General features: G+C 40.2%; 1 protein-coding gene across 1 annotated transcript in view; it reads right to left on the bottom strand.

The window, feature by feature from the left end:
• Positions 1-352: 352 nt before the first annotated feature.
• Positions 353-13,224, bottom strand: part of unm_sa1261 (un-named sa1261) — a 40,282-nt gene continuing 27,410 nt past the window's right edge. Inside the window, exons 3-4 of the mRNA XM_056454307.1 lie at positions 4,992-5,194; positions 353-3,033 (exon numbers count right to left, since the gene is read on the bottom strand). Coding sequence (XP_056310282.1) covers positions 2,179-3,033; positions 4,992-5,194 — 1,058 coding nt within the window. The 3' untranslated portion in view covers positions 353-2,178. The remainder of the gene's footprint in view (positions 3,034-4,991; positions 5,195-13,224) is intronic.

Consider the following 13,224-nt stretch of genomic DNA (forward strand, 5'->3'; position numbering starts at 1 on the left):
CCAAAGCAGCAGAATATTTAGACATCACTGCTCCATTTGTCATGAAACCTAAATCCTAAATATGACATCTTCGTATTTCCATAACTCAACTGAGTAACAAACTGAGTGGTGAAGACAACATGAAATTATGTCAGTTTTACTTATAACAACTCAAAATTTGAGTGTTACATGCCAAAATTAAGTGGTTGGAAGTGGAGATGGTAACCCAGCAGGCGCACAACGTCATAAGACGTAAATAATAGGTTAGATTTAGGTCATGAAAATTGTCAAGCCAGCGTCTAAGGACAAGGTTACTTTGACGTCCAATAATAACGTTGATATTTGATTGATTTTAGGTTGTGTTGGAGAGCCAACATCTTAAACCAACATCATATTGACGTCAAATACTGACATTTTTTCGTCAGGTATGACAACCAAAATCCAACGTCTGATAGATGTCATAGTGGTAATGTCTACACAACATCAAGCTGTAACATCATTAGACATTGATATTTGGTTGATTTTAGGTTGGACGTGGACAATGATGTCAGCCTGACGTTGGGTTCTGATGTCAACCCGATTTTCATTTCCAAACAAAACGCAACGACATTGGGGTACAGCGTCAATCTGACGTCATGTTGACATTCTGTGCCTGCTGGGAATTGAGTGGGATTTTTATGATCAATTTAATATTAGAAGCAGAAATGTTGGTGAACATTCTGTAAAGATAACCAACTTCATCTTCATATAATGTGCACATTAAAACCAGGAATGTGTATTTAAAAAAGAAATGGGTAGTGTGGATTTCACATTGATTTTCATTGTAACACAGTGAATGGTATACCTGAGAAATCCTCAAACATCACTCAGTAAGCACATATACATCATCAAGACATCTATTATAGAGGACATCATCTGGAAATATTAACATTCTCTAAGAATCATGTTTCATGTACAGACTTATGATAAATATCATAAAATAGGCCAATTCGTATATAAAGAAATGCTATTATAATCTCTGCCAGGATGTCTTCATAACATTGCAAAGGCTCCTAAACTTACTGATCTTCTAGAGGACGTCAAAAAGATGTCTAAATGACATACATGTGCTCTTAGGTCTCCATGCATGATGCTCGGATAGAATGCTAAAAGAGGAAATGTACATCAATATGTGGCATTGCACTTTACTGTATGAACATATCAATACACAGTGGCTGAATGGATTTTGAACTGTGCTTCTGGGAGCCAGTATGTCTGAATCGCTCTTTTCTTTAATGGTACAACCACAGCCATGTAAAGAACTGTTTGTGAAAGCAAGATTTGTCCAGTTGTTCAGTACTAAGGTAGCGCAGGCCAAGTACTGCACTCCTACACATGGAGGACTTACTCATTTATGTGGACTGCATCGATACTGGAGAGTTTTTACATTTACCATTCAAACTTATCCAACAGTCTTCTGAAATTTAGAGTGGCCTATGTTTGCTTGACAACAATGAACACATGTTCAGGCCCGCTAAAGTGTAATTGTCATGTAAATGAACCTCCAGATCAATTTTTCTGGAGAATATTCAGTTTTTAGTAGACGATTGTGTTGTGTAAATGGCCCCAAGTGACTTTCTTGCCAGTTTTGGGGGTGTAATGGTGAGCAATCGGAGATTTGACAGTACAGTTTCTCTGCAAATTAGAATAAAACATTGTAATGCTACAATATTAAATAAATAACAAAAAAGGTAAAGACCAAAAATGAATAGTACAACATTTATCAAGTAACCAATAAGCTTCCAAAGTCCAATATCCACTGACCACAGGGATACACACAAGCACAAAACAATACCAACACGTTTCTCACTGTGCTTCAGAAACCGCCAGTCTCCACGTGAAATGTTTTTTAAAATCTCTTCACTTCGACATATTGCTTCATAGTTTCTCGTTCTGCTTTCTTCTAAAGAGTACAAATCTTTCATTTTGGTCTTAATATACGTGGAAAACGTGGTTGAGACACAATCGGCAGACTTTGGCGATTGTCTTACACATTCCCTCAGAGTTACTCGTCATCAGGAAAACGTTCAAGCAGAGGCTCTTCTTGAGATGATCTTGTGCACCAGCTACTGCCTTTTCCCTCTATGCGTTTGCTTCATGAGGACTTGACTCCTACTGGTCATCCCAAGTGTATATGCAAGATTAAAGTCAGCGACGTCTCTACACGCATATTTCAATTGGTGTCGTGACTAGAATGCGCCCACTGTTGCCGTTATTGTCACGGGACACACGCTCATAACCGCCGGTGGAGGAAGCAGGGCTGTTTGTGGATGTTGAGGAGTAGTGTGTGGTCATTGGCTCCATGATGATGCCTCCTTTAGCCACCCCGCATACAGGCGACAAGCTCTGTTTGTTCAAGCGGTCCACCAGATCATCTTCTTCAGAGGAAGAAGAGCTGAGCTCAGCTTGGCGGCCGTTCATCACCGTGCCACTGTTGCCATTACTGCTTGAGATATGAGTGGTGTTGCCGTTCTCAGTATCAAGCATCCAGCAGTGGTTGAAGTAGCTGAAGACCTCTTTGACGGAGCACCGGCGGTCCTGCTCGATGGACAGCAGGCATCGAAACATACAAAGCGCCTCTTCAGTGAAGCGACGCCACTGTGAGGGCACCGAACTGCTGCGCCGCCTCCGCTGCTGCCAGCGCACAAACTCCTCGTAGAAAGCATCAGAGGGCAGCGCTTTCTCCCAGGGGAAATTCCCGGTGAGCATGCAGAACAGAAGCACGCCAAATGCCCACACATCAGTGCTGTAGTCCACACACAAACCTTCCTGCCGGCCTGGGTCACAGAGTTCTGGTGCCGTGTATGGGATGGTCCCGCTAACTCGCTTAACTGGAGAACCAGCGCGCCTTGTCATCCCAAAGTCTGACAGCTTCACCTTCCGGCACTCCTTATCAAAGATCAGGACGTTCTCTGGCTTTATGTCACGATGCACCAGCTTCTTGCAATGCAGGTAATCCAGTGCAATAGCCACCTGGTGTACGCAGCGCTTGGCAACGTTCTCCGGCAATCCCACCTACACACAGGAGAGAGTGTTGAGAGTATGGGATTAGACAAAAACAGTGTGGTTACATAATGAATATTATGATCTTAATTCTCACAGAAACAGCATATTGAGCCTCCGCAACACAAAACCTTACAGGACTTCTTGTAATGCAGCAACTTTGCAAGGAACATGAAGTTCTTGTTTACTTCTGTGTGTGTGTATAGCACTGTTGCCAACTACGCTCAATGGAAAGTAGCTGAAGTCTGCTAGAGCTGCTAATTTTCACATCACTGCATTGCATTAGCACCCTGTCTAATGTCAGTTCTTTACACTCCTACTCTTTAAGCCCGTATAGTGTATTTTAACAAAATCTGTAAATAGTTTTCTGTTTCGGTTGTCAGACAGTGGAGTGGGTGTCACCACACTCAGTCCTGGAGGGCTGGTGTCCTGCAGACTTAAGCTCCAACCTAATCAAATGTACCTGAAGGACCTAATCAAGGACCAGAATTGCCCCCTTTAACACTTTTCCCTAAATAAGTCCACTAATGTAGTACACTTAAAGGAGTGAATGAAACGAGTGAGTGAATTTGATGTCCAAACTCTTACGATGTAATATGGGTATTCGCTAGTTAAGTGTACATGGGTTGTACATTGTGGAATTGATTGAGTGCACTTCAGCATATCCACTACAAATGGCTGCTCCCTCAAATACTGCACTATTTAAGGTATAGGGGAAATTTCGGATTAAGCCAAGGTCTTAATAGGTATACTTAACTTTCAGACAGGTGTTTTTGGGCAAGATGGAGCTAAACTCTGCAGGTCACTGAATCTCCAGGACCAAGTTTGGTGACCCCTAGGGACACTATTATGCAGCTCATAAAGACCCCATTCACAAGCAAAAACAAATCACTCAATAAGTAAACATTGAACCGTGGCAGATGAGATGCAGAAATATGAACTATAACTCTCAAAAATGAGCTGAAAGAACGAAACCTGGACTTTACTATAAACACTGTAACAATTTTCTAGCACAGTGGCTCTCAGTTTAAGTCTTCACACCACACTTCTTTGCATATTTTGCACGTTTCTTTGATTTAACACACCTGATTTAGGTAATCAGCTCGTAAGAAGACCTCCATGCATGAACATATCAGAATATCACCAAAGCTTAAGTAGTGCACCGTTTTAAGGAGCAGTAATATGTAGTGGTGTCTGAAACTCTAGTGGACCTTCTGAAGTGCACTGAATCAATCCCACAATGCATCGTATTATTGAGTGTACAGCTGATGTACACTCAACAGCTAGAGAATAATACCCATAATGCACTGTTAGAGTTCACCTGCCTAATACATTTCCATCCCTGCTGAAAAACACAGCTTACACCAGCCTAGGCTGATTGGCTGATTTTAGCTGGTCGAGCAGCCTGGTTTTAGAGGGGTTTTGGCCATTTCCAGGCTTGTCTCAGCTGGTTAGGCTGGATAACGAACAGCTAAATCCAGCTTGACTAGCCTGGTTTAAGCTGGACATAGCTGGTTTTAGCAGGTCATCTCCCAGCCTGACAACTAAGACCAGGCTGGAATGGTTAAAACCCCTCTATAACCAGTCTGGTCGACCAGCTAAACCAGCCATCTAGCAAAGTCTGGATTAAGCTGTTTTTATCAGCAGGGATGTCTGACCACAATATTGTGTCCACAGCCACATTTCTAAATAAATTATTTAATTCTGCAATCAACATCTAAACATGTTGATCTAAACATTTCCATTACTAATAATAGCTAGCTAATGCGGTTTCCCAGCAAGAAGTTGAAAATATAATAAACCAGCAAAGTGCAAACAAACTGGCATCCCTTCAGTGCACTCACCCATTACCATCTCACACTTTTACAGATCCAAGTCATTTTAATGCTTATATTTAGCACTTAAACAGTGCCAAAACCAAGTACAAAGTAGCACAGCATGAATATTTGAGCGAGCTGAACTTCTCTCACCTGGGGAGGAATGATGTCAAAGAGATCTCCAGCTAGCGCGTACTCCTGAGCGAAAATGTAGTATTCGTCAGTCTCGAAGGCGATGCCGTACATGTTGATGATGAAATGGCAGGGTGACAGGTAGAGAGAGATGCTGTACTCGCGCAGGAAACTCTTCAGCTTGGTGGTTTTCTTCCTCAAGAACTTCAGAGCCATTTTTGTGCCTGAAGGGAAAGAGAGAGAGAGAGAGAGAGAGAGTTTGAAAAGAATTACTGATTATTCTGCCGATGGCGCAGAGTTAATGGCCTACTCGTGAGATCTGAATGTGCTCCGTCAAATGTCAAGCTGAGACAATGTCAGGTCACGCAATAATGTGGGAGATAAATGGCAACAGCTCTGATTCTGACCAACTTATTATGAAGCGAGTTTGATAGAAATCCAGAAGGAAGTTTCTCTAACATTTAATTACAGAAGGGAAAATAAGTATTGAACACGTCATGTATTTTTCCTGGGAATAATGTTTCTAAAGGAGCTGTTGACATGAAATTGAACCAGATTTTGGTAAAAACCTAAACTATACAAACATAAAAATAAAGCAAAACAAACAAATCTGAAAAAAATGAGTGCTGTGTAACAATGAAATGACACAAGCAGAAAGTGCTGAACTACTGAAATGTATTTAATACTTTATATAAGAGGATTTTTGGTGATTGCAGCTTAAAGACGCCTCTCATGTGGAGAATGAAGTCACATGCATTGCTCAGGTGTGAGATTGTCACAGACTTCAATAGAGTGTAAAAATCTTGATGGTTCTGTGGGTCTCGTCTATCAAATCTCAGCTTTATTTTGTAATCTCTATTGGATTTAAGTCAGGTGATTGGCTAGGCCATTCTACAGCTTGCTTTTCTTTCTCTGAAAGCATTTGAGAGTCTCCTTGGATGTGTTTTGGATCATTGTCTTGCTGAAATCTCCACTCTGGTTTCATCTTCATCCTCCTGCTAATGTAGATGTTGGACTGAAGCAGCTGATATTCATTTACAATGAGGAAGATCAGAGGGTTGCTGAAGAACCACTGAGAGATTTCAGCTGCTGGCTCGGCTTTCACTGCCATTTCCTCTCTTTCTTCATGTGCTCAGTAGTTTTTCCCTGCGTCATTTCATTTTATTACACATAATTTAATTTGTAAACGAATTCATTTTGTTTTCTTTGCACATATGGATTTCTTTGGTCATTGTCACAGGGTGTCCGTGGTGTCTTAAAAAGTATTAAAAGTTGATAAATCAATTTACAGAAATTTAAGGCCCTTGAAAAGTCTTAAATGCTGTTACAAAGTATTAAATTTGCCAAATGTTTGATAATACAGTTGTATAATTATAGTTGTATGCTAAAGTTTGAAATTTTGGGATGCTGTGTAGTTTATGAAATTGATAATCCTGCTATATTTCATGTCACACTGCTTTGTTTACTGCAGTAACCATTATTTCTGCTGCTCTATAGGCATTTTTATAAAGTATATCAATAATGTTTTAGTTTAGGATTAGTTTCTTACAATCAGTATTTAGTGAATATATTTAAAGTGTTGCCAATGTTACCGGTTCAGAACTAAACTGGCGATGAGGTCTTAAAATGTATAGAAAGAGTCTTAAAAGGTATTGAATGTTACTCCCTGATTCCTGTATATACCCTGTACCAACATCTGGTGAAAATTTCAAGTCAACATCACCTTTAGAAATATTTTTCTGAGTAAAATGTTGAGGTGTTCAATAGTTTCCACGCTTTAACTTCTCTCCTCTTCTCTGTTCTACTCCTTTTTTTACACATTAAATGTGTTAGACGATGAATAAGAGAAGGCAAATGCTTCTAGCTGCACAAGTCTGATTAATTGGAGTGCAGTAAATGCTTTGTATAATGCCGAGTCACCAGTCATTTTTGCTTTCAAACAACATCCACCGCTAGATACACGGTCTGCTCATTTGCATTTGTTCTGTGCAGGTTTTTCCAGTGCAAACAGAGACATTTGTTTGATATTGTGTATGGAATCTATATTTTTTGTCAGGGTATCGGTGCATTTCTTTTCTCTTTGCCATGATGACAGCACATAATATTTGACTAGATATTTTTCAAGATACTGGTATTCAGCTTAAACGGCTTAATTAGGTTAATTACGCAATTTAGATTAATTAGGCAATTCGTTGTATAGCCAATGGAACAAAAAAAATATTGCTCAAGAGGGCTAATAACATTGACCTTAAAATAGTTTAAAAAAATAATAAAAACAGCTTTTGGTTTAGCTGAAATAAAAAAAATAAGACTTTCTCCAGAAGAAAAAATATTATAGGAAATACCAACACAATCTCACGGCAATTCGTAACTTTTTGATTTAGTGGCTAATTCGTATGAATTCGTCCGATCTAATTCGTACATTTTCGTACGATTTGCTCATCCCCCAATGACGGTTGGGTTTAGGGGTGGGGTTATGGTGCCACGCCTCCTTTGTAAAATCGTATAATTTCGTACAAATGAACTTGTACGAATTCGTACGAATTAGCCACTAAACTGACAAAACATAAAATACTTACGTTTTCTCGTGAGATCAGGCTGGAAATACTGTAAAAAATTCCTTGCGCTGTTAAACATCATTATGAAAATATTAGGAACAATTTCACAGGAGGGCTTCATCACAGGATTTTGACTTCAACTGTATTTGCCAACTTTTCCACTGTTTTTGTGAGGCAAACAGAATCTTTTATACCTCATTTCAAAGGAGTATTGTTTTCTGCAACTCAATTATCACATTTAGTCGCCTTTAAATGATACTGTCTGTCGGTTTCATAGCCTTGTCTTAAATGAAAAAGACACTTTGAGCAGATTTTGCCTGCGAGTCACTATTGAAGGTCTTTGCATAACACTGCAGAAGGTTAAGCAGTTGCTAAACGCTTTGAAAGGAAGGTCAAACGAACCCGCCCCTGCCCCAACTTTGTTATTACATAACACAACAGATAGCAGAAGCTGCCTGTGTGTTTAAGATAAAGGCCTTCACAAAGGGCCGTCATTATAAGCGGCAGTGACAGATGCACCTGCTCAAGCAGATGACAGACAATCTGCCACTGCGCCAGGTGGATCCTTAGTGGGAATTATTGCATTATCATCCACAGGCAAAAACACAGACTCAAATGCTTTTAACTACTTGGACAGATACAGCTATGGGGGCAATTTGGAAACCCTTACTCAAGCGCTTTTCCAGATGTGCAGTTAATATTTGTTGTATTCTATACATAATAATGCATATATAAATAATTAATTATATTTCTCATTCGTTTTCCTTCGGTTTAGTCCCTTATTTATCAGGGGGTCGCCATCAACTATTCCAGCATATGTTTTAAGCAGTGGATGCTCTTCCAGCCGCAACCCAGTACTGGGAAACACCCATACACTCTCACATTTACACACATACACTACGGCCAATTTAGTTAACTCAATTCACCTATAGCGCATGTCTTTGGACTGTGGGAACCAGAGCACCCGGAGGAAACCAACGACAACACAGGGAGAACATGCAAACTCCACACAGAATCGCCAACTGACCCAGGACTCAAACCAGCAGCCTTTTTGCTGTGAGCTGACAGTGCTAACCTCTGAACTGCCCTACCAAGTAAAAGAAATCAATCTGTGAGCCAACGCTCCAACATTACGTGACAATAAAAGCAGTTTAGCATGAGCAGCAGTAAAACACGGTATATGATCCTGTCTGCTGCTGATAATCGCACACCTGCAGATCTAACACTCGCATCTTTATACTGTATACTCCAATTTGGTTGCTAGGAGACGAGCAGAGCAACAGCATTGACATTCTGCTACTTTTAAAAAGCCTTTGGGCAACAAAACATTTTAATGGTCAGAAGTCGAGAGATGTTATGTAGCAGTATCGCACTTTTGGATGCAGTTGGAGATTGGAAAGTTGTAAACAAGCCTGAATATTGAATCCTGGCATCAGAATTGTTTATTTATTTATTTTTTGGAAGAGACAAGAGAACACTATATTATAATATCTATTAAAGGGATAGCTCCCCTGATCTATTATAGAGTCATATATAGCCATTCTGTATTGGATAGTTCACACAAAACTGAACATCAGTCATCATTTATTCACCCCTTAATGAGTTTGAAGGACACAAAAGAAACCTGTAATCATTGACTTCCATGATATTTGTTTTCTTACTATGGATATTAATGGATTCCAGTATTAAACTTTCTTCAAAGGGCACCTATGGTGAAAAATCTACTTTTCAAGCTGTTTGGACAGACATATGTGCATGTATGGTGTATAGACTGTCATATTGGGGTGATATAAACACACCCAGTGCTTTTTTTTAATTTAACAACATAAAAACAGTGGACCAATTGGAGCGGTTTTGAGACCGATCGCAACTTGATGTAGGAGTGCCGCCCACCAATATTGATTGACAGGCGCACATTAGCACATCCTAAGTTTGTTGTTTCACATCCGCCATTTTCAGCGTGTCAAAGTGATGTCACCAAAGGAACACCCTTGCTCTATTTTTGGATGTAAGGCTCATTGGGCTTAACACAAGAGCCTTCATCGTCCTCCTGCGAATGAGCAACAGAGATTTACATTTAGCGGCCATTTGCGCTGAACACGCAGTGAATGCAACGTATCGAGATTCGGGCCATTAAAAACAGCTGATCCACAGAGTCCTTCAGCGCTCTCTCCGAAAACACTCGATTGATCTCGGCTGGCGGATCAACATTCACACATGATCGCTCTCATCGGCGCCATTGTTAGTAACTTTAGGTGGGTTTGCAAACATGTGTACTTTTCATTGTGTCTTCCTTAAACTTCAGCCGTTTGCATTTCCCGTGGTCACAGAAGCTCCCCGTCATCTCAACTAGGTGCAGCTGGAAAGTATGAGCACGTTGCCCTGCATGCACCTCACTCCATTGGAAATAAAGAACTTGCCTTAGTTATAGCCTCAGTCAAATTAATCCAGTGTGCGTTGTTATTAGTCTCGGTGTACAAGCTCGGAACTTTAAACTAACACACAGTCGGCATCACTTTGTTTAGTTGCCGTTTTGTTTTGTGCAGAAACACGGTGTTGAGAAGCCTTTATGATTAATTAATTCACAAATTAAAGTGCTGTTAATCGTGAAACCAGTTAATCATTGCATCCCTATATGGATGACGCATGCAACATTACATCGCGGCTGTAAAACTATACAGACACAAATAATTTTGTAACTACCACTTTGACACATTCTGGTAGTGATATGACGTTGTGCGCCGAGGCTTCGAAGCATGTATCGAAAAAACGATACATCTCGCAGGGAAGCAGTGTGCCGGAGCTTGATTCGTTTTGCCATCATCACGTGATCAGGGACGTCCGAAGCTTCATTTTCGCCAATACCCACGTGACTGCTTCGAATTTTGATTCAAAGGTTTTAACAACCCCATGGGTTAGTAAAGTGTATAGCGAGAGATTAGCCGTCCATTACATACATTTCTACTGTTTCAAAGCACTGCACCGGTCCCACACATCAGTAATTAAACTAAAATACAATAGTCATTTATAGTAAAAAGGTTTTGAACCATACTAAAGTGTATTAGCGTATTTATTTACAACAATTTTTAAAGAAAACCACTGCATATCGTGGTATAGTGTTTAACGGGGGCCAGCTGGCGAGCGCAACCTGAAAGCATTACTCACATAGCCTCCTCCTTAGAGCATTCGCCTCCCATGCAGGAATTGCTGGATCAATCCCCGCTTGAAACGGGACTAGTTGTAATATGTTAAATGTAAACACTTTTGAATACCTTGGATTTAAATACAGTCATCGGTCGTGTAATGTAACAAACCTTATGTGTAAAAACTAGAGTAATTTGTTTATATTACTGTTGTTGTACTATATGAAGGAGTTGGTCAGTTGTGAACATTTGACATTATTGCTACACAGTGCTTTCCCACACTTTAACCAGAAGAGGTCCTCATCGAGCAGTTATTTAGAAAGCTTCGAGTAACGAATCTTTTTCCGATACAATTGAGTCGAGCGCTTAACTGGTTCAGAAAGCTTCATTTCACCATCACTACATTCTGGCACATTAGGACTATTGATTCCTCAACAGTAGTCTCTGCTTGGTCTGTGTCCGAGTCGTACATGTACGGCTGAATGCTGGTCCTCTCGCTCATGTTGCTTCTCTCTGTCTGCCTGTCTGTTGCCATACACAAAGCAGGGGAGCTCTTGGCTCCGCCCCCTTGTTAAGTTGGGCGGGAAGTCTAAATTAATTTTCATGTGAAGCAAGGACCTGTGGACACGCCCCCAAAATGACACTTTTAACACATTATAATAAAAAATCTGAACTGTGTTTTGAACTGAACCTAAACTGGCACACTCAGAAGAACCAGAATATTAATATTAAATCTTAAAAAAGGGGTCAAATTAAAACTCATAAAGGTTTGGAACCACTTGAGGTTGAGTAAACAGTGAGTACATTTTCATTTTTTGGTGTGAACTATCCCCTTTAAATGTTCAACATTTAATAATCGTCATAATGAGTAAATGATTTCCGTTTTTGGGTGAACAATCCCTTTGAGTTGATTCCTATAGTGATTTTCTGGCTGGTAAACACACTCTTCCTCCTGAAGGACATCTCCTGATACTATAGATGTAGTGAGTGTGAGGTGTTGGAAGAAAATGCGCTCAAATGTGAACATTTATGAGGCCTGCAGGACTGCTGTGTCATGCTCTCAGTTCTGTGAATAATAAATGAGCTGTGCACTGATGGGGCTCTGGATGCTGGCAGATGGTGTGTTTTGCATCTCTTTGAAACCTCAAGGATGCAGATGACACACACAGGGGCAGTTTTATAGACTATTGACCACCATATGCTCGTGAACAGAAAGGTAACATGACGGATTGAACAGGATATCAGTGGACAGAGGTTTGTTTGTTTAGGTTTGCCTTTATGATGGTCTAATTATTCGCTAATGATAGGACAGAAGATTGTGTTTTGGTTGGTGATTCCCAGAATGGGTTTTATCAAGGCTCCTGGACTAGCTCAACCTGAAAGACCGCATCCGTTATTTAGCACTGCAATAAAACCATGAGCTTCAACAGCGAATTTTCAGAGAACAACAGCATTTGAGCACTGAGTGACATGCAGGTTTCCCACTGTACTTCCAGTTCTTGGAAAATATGATTATTGCGAGCTACTGTTTGTGTGAGTTAGCATGTGTGTGAGCTAACATTGGTGTATTTAGCCATTTAAAATTGAATCATTTGGCAGACGATTTTGTCCAAAGTGACTTACAATTGAGGACACAAAGCTGAGTAGAGCTACGAAGTGTAAGCTACTGTTCGTGTGAGCTCCCTTGCAAAAATTAACCATGGTTTTACTATAGTAACCATTACTAGATTATTAAAGTTTGTCGAGACAAACTTTGAGGCTGGCTTGAGAAAGCCTGTTGGTAATATTTAGATTAAACAGTTTTTAAAAGTATGAAAAGATAGACAGATAGATAGATAGATAGATAGATAGATAGATAGATAGATAGATAGATAGATAGATAGATAGATAGATAGATAGATAGATAGATAGATAGATAGATAGATAGATAGATAACACGGTGTTCTATAGATTTTCCTTCATGTTTAGTAAGCATTTCTAGCATTTTAAAGTACTAAGCTAATCGTTATTAGCATGTTGCTAGTCATTGCTAGCATGTGAACCATACAGGATTTATGGCAGGCATGTCCAAGCTCGGTCCTGGAGGGCCGGTGTCCTGCAAAGTTTAGTTCCAACCCCAATCAGACACACCTGGGCTAGCTAATCAAGCACTTACTAGGCTTTCTAGAAACATCCGTGCAGGTGTGTTGAGGCCAGTTGGAGCTAAAATCTGCAGGACACCGGCCCTCCAGGACCGAGTTTGGACACCCCTGATTTATGGTGTGCTAGCATGAGTCAAACAAGCCAACCCCCGCTTCTCTACGATGTTCTGATGCTGAGATATAGCTGCTGTTTCATTTATTTTCATCACCAATTATCATAGTAGAACAGTTTCTCAAGCAGTTTGTGATGCATTTTGGAAACAGGAGATGAGCCCTGGTCTAATGCGCCGCCTCGAGAAACCCGTTCTCAAAGATTTATTATTCGGGTAGCACACATGATCTGAATGCCTTTGGCAGAATTCAAATGAACCATTTTAATCTAGATTAATCTCAAAATTAATATATATATATA

The sequence above is a fragment of the Danio aesculapii genome, chromosome 3 (assembly GCF_903798145.1).
Source record: "Danio aesculapii chromosome 3, fDanAes4.1, whole genome shotgun sequence".
NCBI classification, from domain to species: Eukaryota; Metazoa; Chordata; class Actinopteri; order Cypriniformes; family Danionidae; genus Danio; species Danio aesculapii.